Here is a 13923-nt window from a genome sequence, read left to right as displayed (position 1 = left end):
TCCTCGCACACTGCCTCGTTCTGTTTCACGTCAGGTCACTTGGCGGGAATTTCACGCCGCTACAAAACCCTAAACTACACGCAGCACTGCCGCCAAGTGTTCAGAGGACGTCATGACACACACATTCTCAGCTCAGCGCACTTCCGCGTTCCTGTAGTCTCCGCCCCTTTTTTGCTGGCCTCCCCCGGTCACGTGACCATAAGTCACGCTTCCTCTGCCCTCTCAATGTTATAGCAGCGGCGGCAGCGTGTCCTCTGTCACTCCGGGACTTGCGCTTGTCCATAAGGTGTGAGAAAGGTACCGTCACTCGGCGTGCTCCTGTGTCTGCCGGCCGCTGCAAGGGACAATATTAAAGGCTGCTCTGGGCTTAAAGGGGAGTTCCATTTGGTGCCGCTATATTAGTGTATTGTACATATGTTTGTTTTTAGGCCCTTGTCACGTTTTGCAAAGTGAGGGAATGGGGAACTGTGCAGCTATTTGTCATGCCTAGAGCATGCTGCGTTTTGGGGGCACAACGTATTTAAACAAAAATGCCACAAACGTAAAAGTGCATTATGTAGCGCACTTTATATTTCTCGCTTATATCTTATGCCAGTACCGACTCGTGTTATTAATGGGAACTGCGTGTTGGGGGGGAAGCAGGTTGTCCCTTCTTGGCGCAGTTACATGTGGATGAGCCCCTTGGAAAAGTGTTTTCTCGTCATACAATGCGATAACGTATTGCGCCATTTCTTTCTGATCTGTTCCACTGCCGGGAACGCACTGATCCACTTGGCTTCCGTGCACCGCGATCCGACTACCCATCTGCTGTGCGTGGACCAGAGAGCAGCCCCTTCCCTAGATCATCCAGGAGGTCCGCTCCTCTCCTTCCATAAGGAACTCGCCGTCCTGCCTCGTTAATGGAGCCGCCTTCAGCTTCGTATTTTAATAAAGTAATTTATGCAATTAAACGAACTGACACGTGATAGAGGCGAGACAAGCGTAGGGTCCTTTCACACTTGCGTTGCTGGATTCTGGCAGGCAGTTCCGTCGCCGGATCTGGCAATCTGTATGGAAACGGATCCGTCTCACAAATGCATTGCAATACCGGATCCATCTCTCCGGTGTCATCTGGAAAAACAGATCCGGTATTTATTTTTTATTTTTTACATCTTTAGAGGTCTGCGCATGCGCAGACCGGAAGACCGAATCCGTCAATGCAGCAATTTTAATGCCGTATCTAAAACATTCCAATGGCAAAAAATGGCGGATCCGGCAAGTGTTCATGATTTTTGGCCGGAGAGATAAATGCAGCATGCTGCGGTTTTATTCTCCGTCCAAATACTGTAAAAGGACTGAACTGAAGACATCCTGATGCATCCTGAACGGATTACTCTCCATTCAGAATGCATTAGGATAAAACTGATCAGTTCTTTTCCAGTATTGAGCCCCTAGGACGGAACTCTATGCCGGAAAAGAAAAGCGCTAGTGTGAAAGTACCCTAAATCTGGCGATATTTGCTGAAAATTCGGAAAGACCTCTTCATAGGCCATACATTTTACAGTGGGACGGAGCCCATATTCTTAAAGTGTAACTGCCGATCTATATTATTTGTGTAATGTATAGGGGCAGTGATACAGACCATTTTTGTAATATACTTTAAAGGGGTTCTGCACTTTGTTTAAACTGATGATCTATCCTCTGGATAGATCATCAGCTTCTGATCGGCGGGGGTCCGACACCCAGGACCCCTGCCGATCAGCTGTTTGAGAAGGCAGCGGCGCTCCAGCCTTCTCACTGTTTACCGCAGGCCCAGTGACGTCATGACTAGTATCATTGGCCTGGGCTAAGCTCTAGTCACTTGAATGGAGCTTAGCCGCGCCCAGGCCATTGATATTAGTCGTGACGTCACTGGGCCTGCGGTAAACAGTGAGAAGGCTGGAGCGCCGCTGCCTTCTCAAACAGCTGATCGGCGGGGGTCCCAGGTGTCAGACCCCCGTCGATCTGATGCTGATAATCTATCCAAAGGATAGATCAACAGTTAACTGCAGAACCCCTTTAATTACTGAAATCATACATTTCTATTAAAAAAATAGCACTAAAGTGGCCCATTTTGAGCCTTAGCAACGCTAAGCAAGTCTCCACAGTGATGTAAACAGAAGACAGAGGGGCGTTGCTAGTAGGGATGAGTGAATTTCATATTTTGAATTTCGGGTTGTGGTAAAAGGTGAATTGCGTTTTAGATCCCGTTACCACGGACCATAACGTAATTCCATGACGGAATGCCTTTAGAGGCGTTCCGTTATTCAGTCCGTCATAATAGAAGTCTATGGGCTGCAAAACGGATCCGTCCCGTTTCCGTTGTGCTGGAGTCCTCTCCTGCGCCTATTATTGATGTGTAGGTGATATCGGTCAGTCTAATCCTGCCTATAATAAGCAGATAACTACAGTAAATTGATCTGTACAGACCAAGAAGTGGCACGTATTATTAGATTTAGAAGCCAGTGCTAAAACTTCAGGATTTTAAAATAGATATTCACATGGAAAATTAATAACATGACCAAAAATATTTTACATAGAAACTTGATTTAAACTGGACCTGTTATCACTTAAAAAAAAAAAATGTAATCCAAAAACTCTGCTTGTTGACGTTTTTCCAGAGATGCCAGCTCTGTGTTTTTTGCTTTGTTTTCTCCAGTTGATCACCCGTTCACCCAGTACAGCCGCCATTCCATTTTGGCACCCACTATGTTAATGTGCAGTAAATGTATCGGAGACTGAAGCTGTCCCCAGTAGGCGTTGACCTGTGCCTTGCTGTGACGCTGTCCAGTTGATGCGGAGCGCTTCTCAGGGATGCAGAAGACTCGCTGTTCGGGCTCATGCATAGGACCATATGTATTTATTTTTTTAAGCAAAAAACTCCATTGCCTGGTGTTTTGGCCAATTAAACGCCTTACAAACACTATGGGGGGAGATTTATCAAACTGGTATAAAGTAGAACTGGCTTAGTTACCCATAGCAACCAATCAGCTTCCACCTTTTATTTTCCAAGAGAACTGTGAAAAATGAAAGGTGGAATCTGATTGGCTGCTATGGGCAACTGAGCCAGTTCTACTTTACACCAGTTTGATAAATCTCCCCCCATGTTTTTTTTTTTTTTTTTAAGCAGCATTTTAAGTGCCCGATGACATGGAATTTGCCATAGAAAATTTGGGTGTCTGCTACAAAATTCCATGGCAAAAAATGCTGTTTGAAAAACCACTGTTCACATGGGCGGTGTTTCCTGGTTTGATTGCAAATTGCATCATGGTCTTGTGGCATTTGTCAGGTATTTTTCCCATACATTTCTCTATTGGGGGGTAAAAGGATGTGACAAAAAAAAAAACCTTCTTCTATTACAGGTCTTCACTTCTCATGGAGCCCCTGAAGTTATCACGCCTTCTCTATCGGGCCAAAGTGTGGTTTTCTCATCACAGTTTAAGTTCCAGCATCTCACACGCTCAGAGGGCCAACGCCAGGAAAGAAGAGTTCAGATCCAGAGTGGCTGCGGGGCCACACCTTAAAGACTTTGTCAGCCCCGTCCCAGCCAGTGCTGCTCCTTCATCTATGGAAGAGGATGATGATGATGATGATCCTCATTATATCACAGAGAGTCCCTCAACGATATACAACAAAGGTTGGGATTATGTTTTCACACATGTATTTCAATTTTGGTTGCACAGGTTTTCCTGGCTGTCCTCTGTATATTGTGTGCAGACTCCTGCTGTCCATGCAGGATGGAGCATTGATACAGATGGAAGGATGATGTTAACCCAGGGCTTGACAAATTTCCTTGGAATCTAGGAGCCAGCTAAAAAAGTTAGGAGCCGTTTTTTTTTTTTTTACCTTTTATAAAGCCTTATTTTCAGCGACAAAGATAACACCTCTTAAATTAACATATAAAGAAGTCTAGAACCAAACAACATGGGCATTGTTTATTATCAGTGTACTGTGACGTCACTGTGTGCCGCATCTCTTCAGTGTTTATCAGTGTACTGTGACGTCACTGTGTGCAGCATCTCTTCAGTGTTTATTATCAGTGTACTGTGACGTCACGGTGTGCCGCATCTCTTCAGTGTTTATTATCAGTGTACTGTGACGTCACTGTGTGCCGCATCTCTTCAGTGTTTGACGTCACAGTGTGCCGCATCTCTTCAGTGTTTATTATCAGTGTACTGTGACGTCACTGTGTGCAGCATCTCTTCAGTGTTTATCAGTGTACTGTGACGTCACTGTGTTAGCATCTCTTCATTGTTTATCAGTACATTATCAGTGTACTGTGACATCACTGTGTGCAGCATCTCTTCACATTGTTTATTATCAGTGTACTGTGACGTCAGTGTGCCGCATCTCTTCAGTGTTTATCAGTGTACTGTGACGTCACTGTATGTATAATCCCTGCGCTGTGACGTCACTGTGTGTATAATCCCTGTGCTGTGATGTCACTGTGTATAATCCCTGTGCTGCAGCTGACAGAACTGAGATCCCTTCCCCAGGATGTTTGGTCAGGGCTCATCATTCATCTCATAGTTCTTCTCTTGTAAACTTATTTTGTGGCTAGATAAAACTGAAGCAGCGCTGGGTTTGAAGAGAAATGTCCCTCATTGCCGCCTGTATCCGGCGTCACTGCGGGATCACTGCCCTTCTGCTGTCCCGGATTATTTGTTCTGACCGGGGGATAATGGAGTCACTGTTGTCGGCGTCTCCGGGGCCGTCCTTGTGCTGTGAGTCCAGGCCGGGATTTGGTTCCAGCTCTTGCCGGATCTACATCCCGTGCTGTGATGGGGAGGGCGTGGGGCTGCGGTCCTGTTTGTCGGAGGAATCTTGGAGTCCTGTGAGTGCGTTAAGCCTCATGCACACGTCCGTGGAACACCGGCCTGGATTTCTTCTGAGTGCAGGAGCGCACAGCGTCATTGGTTGCTATGACGCCGTGCGCTTCCTGCTGCCGCCGCAGTACAGTAATACACTGGTATGATCTATTCCACGGACGTGTGCATGAGGCTTTAACGGTGATGAGACGGCTCCTCTCCGGGAAACACTGGAAGAGTCTTCATACAGGAAAACGGAAACTCCGCCGTAGTGACCTGCGCCGCTCCCAGTACATGAGGTGTGCGGTGGAGAGCACCTAGCGGGCAGGTGAGCGCTGCCACGTACATCTCGTATGTCACTCCGCGGCCAGCTGACACTCACTTGGCTTAACCCGTCATGTGCACCGCCTGTCACATTGTTAGCCTTGCGGTCTTAACCCTCCAGTGGCTGCGCCCAGCTGCTGGTGTGCTGGGCCTATTTTCAAGCAGGGGCAAATACCCAGGACAAAATTCCTGATCGCCATGGCGACCTGGCGCCTGGGATTTATCGAGCCCTGTAGTTAACCCCTTAAAGACACGGCCTATTTTCATTTTAGCATTTTTGATTTTTCCTCCCCATGTTCCAATAGACATAACTTTTTATTTCTCTGTTCGCATAGCCATACGAAGGCTTATTTTTTTGCTGGACAAGATGCACTTTTTAATGGCACCAGTTAATTTACCATGTCTCGTATTTGGAAAATTCTTTGTGGGGTAAAAACACACAAAAAAAAACCAACACATTTCCTCCAAGGTTTTTAGAGTTTTGACATCATGGCTTTCACTGTGCGCTAAAAATGAGATGACATCCTTATTCTGCAGCTCAATACGATTATGGCGATACCAAACTTGTATAGTTTTTATTTTATTACTTTATAAAAATAAAAACCTTTGAAATAATCGAAATTTTCCATGCATCGCCATTTTCTGTTAGCTATAACTTTTTTATATTTTGGTCTACAGAGCTGAATGCGGGCTTGTTTTTTTTTTTTTTTTGTGAAACGAACTGTAGTTTTATATACCATTTTTGTGGTACGTGAGACTTTTTGATCAAGTTTTGGTGGGACAAGGTGACTAAAAATTGCAAATCATGTGTTTTTAAATTTTTTCTTCTTATGGCATTCACCGTGCAGGAACATTTTTTTTAAAATATTTTAATAGTTCAGACATTTTTGTACGCGGCGATACCCGATATGTTTAATTTTTTAATTGTTTATATATTTTACAATTGGTAAATGGAGATGATTTAAACTTTTTATTTATAAATTATTATTTTTTTTACTTCTTAGTAACTATTAGCCCCCAATTTCTCAATGGGCGTCTCCTTCTCCCTGTCTGTGCCGCGATCCAATCACAGCGGAGAGCGTCACAGCCAGGGAGAAGGAGACGCCCATTGAGACTCCTCCTCCTTCCTGTTCCGATGCTCAGTATTAACATACTTAGTGGGAAAACTGCAGGGGGGCACAGCGAGGCGCAGGAGTGATATTTGAAAAAAAAGGTGGCAGCATCAGTACCCCCCAAGTAAAGGTATTTAGATAAACTAAAAAAAAAAAAAAACATGAAAGGTCCTCTTTAAGGTGAATAGGATTTGGTTACAGCAGAGAGGTTATATAGAAATATGGAAAATGGTACAGAATTTCAACAAGCACTAAATTAGTAAGTGCCATATAATCATCTAGCAAACACATTGATCATCAGTAACTGGGAAGAGGCCACAACCCCTTTAACGCGTCACTGAACACAGAGGCCATTTTCTAGCATTCTTTTGGTTTATGATGTATGAACATATGTATATGTAGTATGAACAATCCCTTGTACTGTACTGTTTTTATGTTTTAGTTTACTTTGAGACCTATGGATGTCAGATGAATGTGAATGATACAGAAATTGCCTGGTCTATATTACAGAAGAGTGGATATGTCAGAGTTAATTCCGCTACAGAGGTAACATGTGCTTGCAGTCTTATGTCACTCTGAAGACGAAATACTGTAAAATTCCATTAATCTGATTCTTTATATAGTCTGATAATCTGCCATGTGTTAGCAGATGGACTTACAATTGAGTTATATGTACTTCTCATTATAAGACAAAGCTCTGGTAACTATACGCCCATTGAATGAGCTAGTACCCCCACATCCGGCTCAATCTGCATGTCTCTTGCCATTTGAGTATAGTTAGCTGAGTGGAGGGGACTCCTGTCCTCGAGCTTACCCAGTAGTCTGTCCTCCTCATGCAAGGCACATAACAATGGCTAGTGTTTTCTCTAAAACATGGCAGCTCGTTATGATTGTGGGACTTGTCATTGAAGGGCTTGTGCACATTTGCCAAACCCCGTCCCTTCTGGGCAGACCAGAGAAGGGAAGTATACTTACCTTGACCCTGGCTCCCAGCTCCTGCTCCCTCCGGCTTCCACTACTCTGCTCGGGTCCCTGGATGTAAACTTCCGGTTTCACGCAGGTGCCTCCAATGGCTGGCTGCAGCGTTGACCTGCTGCCCTTGGGTTATGTCAAATGGTCATGTGATGCACAAGTAGCAGGTCACCTCCGTAGCCAGCGATTGGCTGCAGCAGCGTCAAACCAGATGTTTACATCCAGGGACTCGAGCAGAGACAGGAGAGGGAAGGAGCCAGGAACCAGCATCAGGAAGCAGGTGTGTATGTTTCCCTTAACAGGTCTGCCCGAGAGTGGGGGTTGCCAACAATTCCTTTAAGTCATGCTGCTCACATTTTCAGGCTGTTTTAAGTATATGCTGGGAAAAGTTTCCAACGTACAAGTATACAGAAGGCTGCAATCTATCCCACTTTATTTGTACACAGTGGAATATGTCGCCCGTGAGCTAAAGTAAATACATTTTTTTCTTTATCGTATACCTTTCTATGGAATAGCATTGTCTAATTTACTATTACGAACCAGAAAAAAAATATCCCAGTGTATACCTACTTATAGTCTGTTTGGTAAAGAGAACCCTATGCAAAGGCTTGACATATACCTTTTCCTGGTGTATGTGCTATGCTGAAGGCTTTAACACGATGTGAACAGGCCGTAAAGACAGCTTGATGGTGCTGATTGGTTCCCTAAATATGTACATTACCGTTTAAATTTCAGTTTTTATTGCCAGTTTTACATGTTTGCTAATCACATTTTTCTTTCTTTTAGGCAGATGTCATACTTTTGGTGACTTGTTCTATCAGGTATTGTTGATGTGTGTGTGTGTGCGTATTTACACAGACATGGTAGATCACCAGACATTACCCCTGTCAATCAGGGGGAGGGAGAGATCAGATCGTTAAATTCAAGAACATAAGAAAGGATGAAGAGTGACGATTAAAGGGAATCTGTCATCAGACAATGACCTATTGTTTAAATCATATTTGTATGTTAAACATATATTTTTTTCAGAATTTCTGGTGAGTTTTGCTTTCATTTTCCATGTCACTATCTATATAAAAAATTAGCCAAAACGGCAGTTTTCACACTGGCCACTAGATCTAATAACATGTTGAGACTTCCTGTTCTGTACAGGTAACATTTCAGTAGCCATCTCATTATCAGCAGAATTAGGCCTCATGCACACGACCGTTGTGTGCATCCGCGGCCATTGTTCCGTTTTTTTTCACGGACCTATTGACTTTCAATGGGTCAGTGAAAAAATCGGTAAATTCACCGTTTGGCTTCCGCGTCCGTGATCCATTTTTCCAGTCCGTGAAAAAAATATGACCTGTCCTATTTTTTTCACGGACAACGGTTCACGGACCCATTCAAGTCAATGGGTCCGTGAAAAATCATCATTTTCAATGCAAACTTGACTTCGTTTTTTTTTTTTCACTTTTCATGTCCGTGGATCCTCCAAAACTCAAGGAAGACCCACGGAGGAAAAAACAGACACGGAACTATGGAACCCGTTTTTGCGGACCGCAAAAAAAAAAACGGTTGTGTGCATGAGGCCTTACAAGGACAGATTTCTTCTCTGTATAGATAATACAGGATCCACCATTCACAGTAGGTGATAGCACAGCTTATCTTCTCCCTTCTGACCTCTGCACTGCCTACAAAACTCTCAGATAAAGGCCTCATGCACACGACAGTATTTTTTCACGGTCCGCAAAACGGGGTTCCGTTGGTCCGTGATCCGTGACCGTTTTTTCCTCCGTGGGTCTTCCTTGATTTTTGGAGGATCCACGGACATGAAAAAAAAGTCGTTTTGTTGTCCGCCTGGCCGTGCGGAGCCAAACGGATCCGTCCTGACTTACAATGCAAGTCAATGTGGACGGATCCCTTTGACGTTGACACAATATGGTGCAATTGCAAACTGATCCGTCCCCCATTGACTTTCAATGTAAAGTCAGGAGTTAATATACCATAGGATCGGAGTTTTCTCCAATCCGATGGTATATTTTAACTTGAAGCGTCCCCATCACCATGGGAACGCCTCTATGTTAGAATATACCATCAGATTTGAGTTAGATCGTGAAACTCATATCCGACAGTATATTCTAACACAGAGGCTTCAAGTTAGAATATCCTACGAACTGTGTACATGACTGCCCCCTGCTGCCTGGCAGCACCCGATCTTTTACAGGGGGCTGTGATCCGCACAATTAACCCCTCAGGTGCCGCACCTAAAGGGTTAATTGTGCGTATCATAGCCCCCTGTAAGAGATCAGGTGCTGCCAGGCAGGAGGGGGCAGACCCCCTCCCTCCTATTCATTGGTGGCCAGTGCGGCCAAGCCCTCTCCCCACCCCAGTTAAAATCACGTTCCGAATCCCCCATCATTGGTGGCCAGTGCGGCCTCACATCTCCCCCCCCCCCCAGTTAAAATCACGTTCCGAATCCCCCATCATTGGTGGCCAGTGTGGCCTCACATCTCCCCCCCCCCCCCCCCCTTCCCTTAGTTAAAATCACGTTCCGAATCCCCCATCATTGGTGGCCAGTGCGGCCTCACATCTCCCCTCCCCCCACCCCTAGTTAAAATCACGTTCCCCCATCATTGGTGGCAGTGGAGAGTTCCGATCGGAGTCCCAGTTTAATCGCTGGGGCTCCGATCGGTAACCATGGCAACCAGGACGCTACTACAGTCCTGGTTGCCATGGTTACTTAGCAATTTTTAGAAGCATTATACTTACCTGTGAGCTGCGATGTCTGTGACCGGCCAGGTGCTCCTCCTACTGGTAAGTGAAAGGTCTGTGCTATAAGCAATGCGCCGCACAGACCTTTCACTTACCAGTAGGAGGAGCGCCCGGCCGGTCACAGACATCGCAGCTCGCAGGTAAGTATAATGCTTCTAAAAATTGCTAAGTAACCATGGCAACCAGGACTGCAGTAGCGTCCTGGTTGCCATGGTTACCGATCGGAGCCCCAGCGATTAAACTGGGACTCCGATCGGAACTCTCCACTGCCACCAATGATGGGGGAACGTGATTTTAACTAGGGGGGAGAGGTGAGGCCGCACTGGCCACCAATGATGGTGGATTCAAAATGTGATTTTAACTGGGGTGGGGGGGGAGAGGGGCGGCCGCACTGGCCACCAATGAATATAATATTGGGGAGGGAGGGGGGTGTGCCCCCTCGTGCCTGGCAGCACCTGATCTCTTACAGGGGGCTATGATACGCACAATTAACCCTTTAGGTGCGGCACCTGAGGGGTTAATTGTGCGGATCACAGCCCCCTGTAAAAGATCGGGTACTGCCAGGTAGCAGGGGGCAGTCATGTACACAGTTCTCAGTATATTCTAACTTGAAGCGTCCCCATCACTATGGGAACGCCTCTGTTAGAATATACTGTCGGATATGAGTTTTCACGAAGTGAAAACTCATATCTGAAAAAGCTTTTATGCAGACGGATCTGCGATCCGTCTGTGTGAAAGTTGCCAACGGACGCGGATGCCAATCTTGTTTGCATCCGTGTTTTTTCACTGACCCATTGACTTGAATGGGTCCGTGAACCGTTGTCCGTCAAAAAAATAGGACAGGTCATATTTTTCTGACAGACAGGAAACACGGATCATGGCCGCGGATGAACAACGGTGCATTTTCCGAGTTTTCAATGGACCCATTGAAAGTCAATGGGTCCGCAGAAAATCACGGAAAACGGAACAACGGCCACGGATGCACACAATGGTCGTGTGCATGAGGCCAAAAGCAAAGGAGGTCCCCTCCAGTCTATTCTGTGTATGACTTAAGTCTTAACACATTGACTAGTGTGGAAAGTGCATGATTTTTTTAAAATAAAGATAGGGCCATAGAAAATGTAAAAAAAAAAAAAAGTGTTTAACGTAAAACTTGATTTAAACAATGTCATTTTCTAACGACACACTAATTTCTGAGCATGCTTGATGGTCGATTCACAAATTTTCCTGCTGGTACATGATGCAGGATCACTATTGCCATGTGGCCATTTCATTATTGCAAAATTTTAAAGGTGGTTATCCAACCCCTATAATGACCTCCGCCTAATGTCCGGGCCCCTCATATAGGTAATACTTTCCCTGCTTCCCTCACGGCCGCTGCTGCATCTTACCGTCGCTCTAAACAAAACACCCAACACCAATAGGCTGAGACAGGGGCGAGCTTCCCTAGCATTGGGAGGGGGTCATTATACTTAAACAGTTTTTATTTTTTTGGTAATTACCTGGTCATAAGGAATTCCAGACCATCATTTTCCCGAAATAACAGAAATTTACTATATATGGTTATATAAAAGAGTCATATTGCCTATAAATGGCAGATATTGACAGGTAACTTCTACAGTGAGAATTAATAGTGGCTGTTTGTGTGACCGGACAGATATCAGATCTCAAATATTTTGGATTATTGTTTGGTCATAGAAAAGTATTTAAAACTTTAAGGGGTTGTCCTGATAGGGTATCTGGAAGTTATTGAGGGGGACCCCCTTTATGAGCCAGAGTATCAGCAGCTCCTCCACTGCAGGCCGAGCCTGTGCATGTATTACATGCCATTGCTGCTGCATGAGAAATTATCTAGCTGACCGAAGCTTCCCCCAGTGCTAACATATCACCACACCTACAGTACTTAATTTTCTGATGGGGTTGTCATTGCAAGATCGTCTTCAAAGGTATATAACATTTTAAGACACAGATGCATGCGACAATCAGTGCTATATTCTGTGACCCCCATATATCAGGACACAGACATGCTAAGGTAGCAATGTTTATCTGGAACTGATTTGGTAGGGAGGGTAGGGCACTGTGTGGTCTGTATGAGTTCTATATCAAAGGGCATCTGTCATCAGATTTGTACCATCTGTGTTGGTCCCATGTTTATATGTACCCACATTGCTGAGAAAAATGATGTTTTGATGTATGCAGAGGAGCCTATGGGGCAACAGGGGTGTTGCTGTTACGCCTAGAGGCTCAGCTTTCTCTGCAACTGCTGCGCCCTCTTCACTTTGATTGAAAGGGCCAGGTGTGATGTTTTCGATGTCTGGCTCTGTCAATCAAAGTGCAGAGGCCGCAGCAGTTGCAGAAAGCTGAGCCTCTAGGTTTAATGGCAACGCCCTGTTGCTCCTAGAGACTCATTTGCAAACTCTACTCACAAAAAATTAGGGATATTTGGCTTGTAGGTTAAATTTAAGGATGAACCTAAAATGCACTCTAACCTTTACAGGTGAACCTAATAGGGATCGACCGATATAGATTTTTTTTTACAGCTGATAGCAATAATCTGCGAACTTTCAGGCCGATAGCTGATAATTTATACTGATATTCTGTGAATTTTCATTTTTGAAGAAAAAAAAATTCCTACACAAATCTGCTGAAAATTTACCGTATATGCCGGCGTATAAGACGACTGGGCGTATAAGACGACCCCCAACTTTTACACTGAAAATACAGAGTTTGGGATATACTCGCCGTATAAGACTACCCCTTTCCACATGCGCAGGAGCGAGATGCGAGCGGCCGTGAGGATCCCGTGTATCCACGCTCGCCGCATGAAATCTCGCACATGCGTAGGAGCGAGATGCGAGCGGCCGGGAGGATGGCGGTACAAGGAGCATACAAGGTACAGAGCAGGGGGGAGGCATACAAGGTACAGAGCAGGGGGCGGTATACAAGGTACAGCACGGGGGGGGCATATGCCGTGGGTTACATTGCAGCTCTCAGCTGCTAGGGATACAAGGCAATAGCCCGGGCTCTCTCTGTTGATAATTCGGGCGTCCCGGCACTGCAGCGCCCGCCATACCCGGCGTATAAGACGACCCCCGACTTTTGAGAAGATTTTTATGTGTTAAAAAGTAGTCTTATACGCAGGAATATACAGTATGTTTATTTTTAACGTGTAGGTTTTTTTTGTGTAAATCTTTCTTTTTCATTTATACTTAATATTTTGTTGTTTTTTTTTTTTTCTTCTTTCTTTCTAACTTTTAGCCCCCTTAGGGACTAGAATCCTTGTCCTGTTCACCCTGATAGATCTCTATCAGGGTGAATAGGACCTCACACTGTCCCTGCTGCCCTGTGCTTTGTGCACACAGCATCCGAGAGCTAACTATGGCAGCCAGGGCTTCAATAGCGTCCTGGCTGCCATGGTAACCGATCGGAGCCCCAGGCTTACACTGCTGGGGCTCCGATGGGAACTGCCACTGAGGAGGAGGGGAGAAGGGACCCTGTGGCCACTGCCACCAATGATAAATACTGGAGGGCGCACTGCGCCACCAATGTTTTTAATACTGGGGTTGGGGGGGGCGCACTGCGCCACCAATGAAGATAACTCTCTCATTAATTCATATACAGGAGGCGGGAGCTGGCTGCAGAATCAGATAGCCGCCTCCCGACCTCGATGACAAGTAGCTGCGATCCGCGGCAGTTAACCCCTCAGGTGCGGCACCTGAGGGGTTAACTACCGGAGATCGCAGCTACTTGCAGCTAAGTGTCCCGTCAGACCATTCAAAACAATTTGCTTCAGTGTGGTTTACGTGCTAGATGAACTACAAGGGTACCTGACCACACCATCAGGCACAGCCTCCATTGTCTTGCATGGGCCAGGGAGCATCTTCTCTGGACGAGGGGCCAGTGGGCCTTAGTGCTGTTCACTGATGAAAGTC

General features: G+C 45.5%; 1 protein-coding gene across 1 annotated transcript in view; it reads left to right on the top strand.

The window, feature by feature from the left end:
• Nucleotides 1-223: 223 nt before the first annotated feature.
• The window catches only part of LOC121005724 (mitochondrial tRNA methylthiotransferase CDK5RAP1-like), a 150415-nt gene continuing 136715 nt past the window's right edge, over nucleotides 224-13923 (top strand). Inside the window, exons 1-4 of the mRNA XM_040438492.1 lie at nucleotides 224-286; nucleotides 3381-3655; nucleotides 6705-6808; nucleotides 8021-8055. Coding sequence (XP_040294426.1) covers nucleotides 3394-3655; nucleotides 6705-6808; nucleotides 8021-8055 — 401 coding nt within the window. The 5' untranslated portion in view covers nucleotides 224-286; nucleotides 3381-3393. The remainder of the gene's footprint in view (nucleotides 287-3380; nucleotides 3656-6704; nucleotides 6809-8020; nucleotides 8056-13923) is intronic.

Source organism: Bufo bufo, chromosome 6, assembly GCF_905171765.1.
Source record: "Bufo bufo chromosome 6, aBufBuf1.1, whole genome shotgun sequence".
NCBI lineage: Eukaryota > Metazoa > Chordata > Amphibia > Anura > Bufonidae > Bufo > Bufo bufo.
The sequence above is the reverse complement of the archived record's forward strand: the minus strand, read 5'-3'. Positions and strand labels throughout refer to the sequence as shown.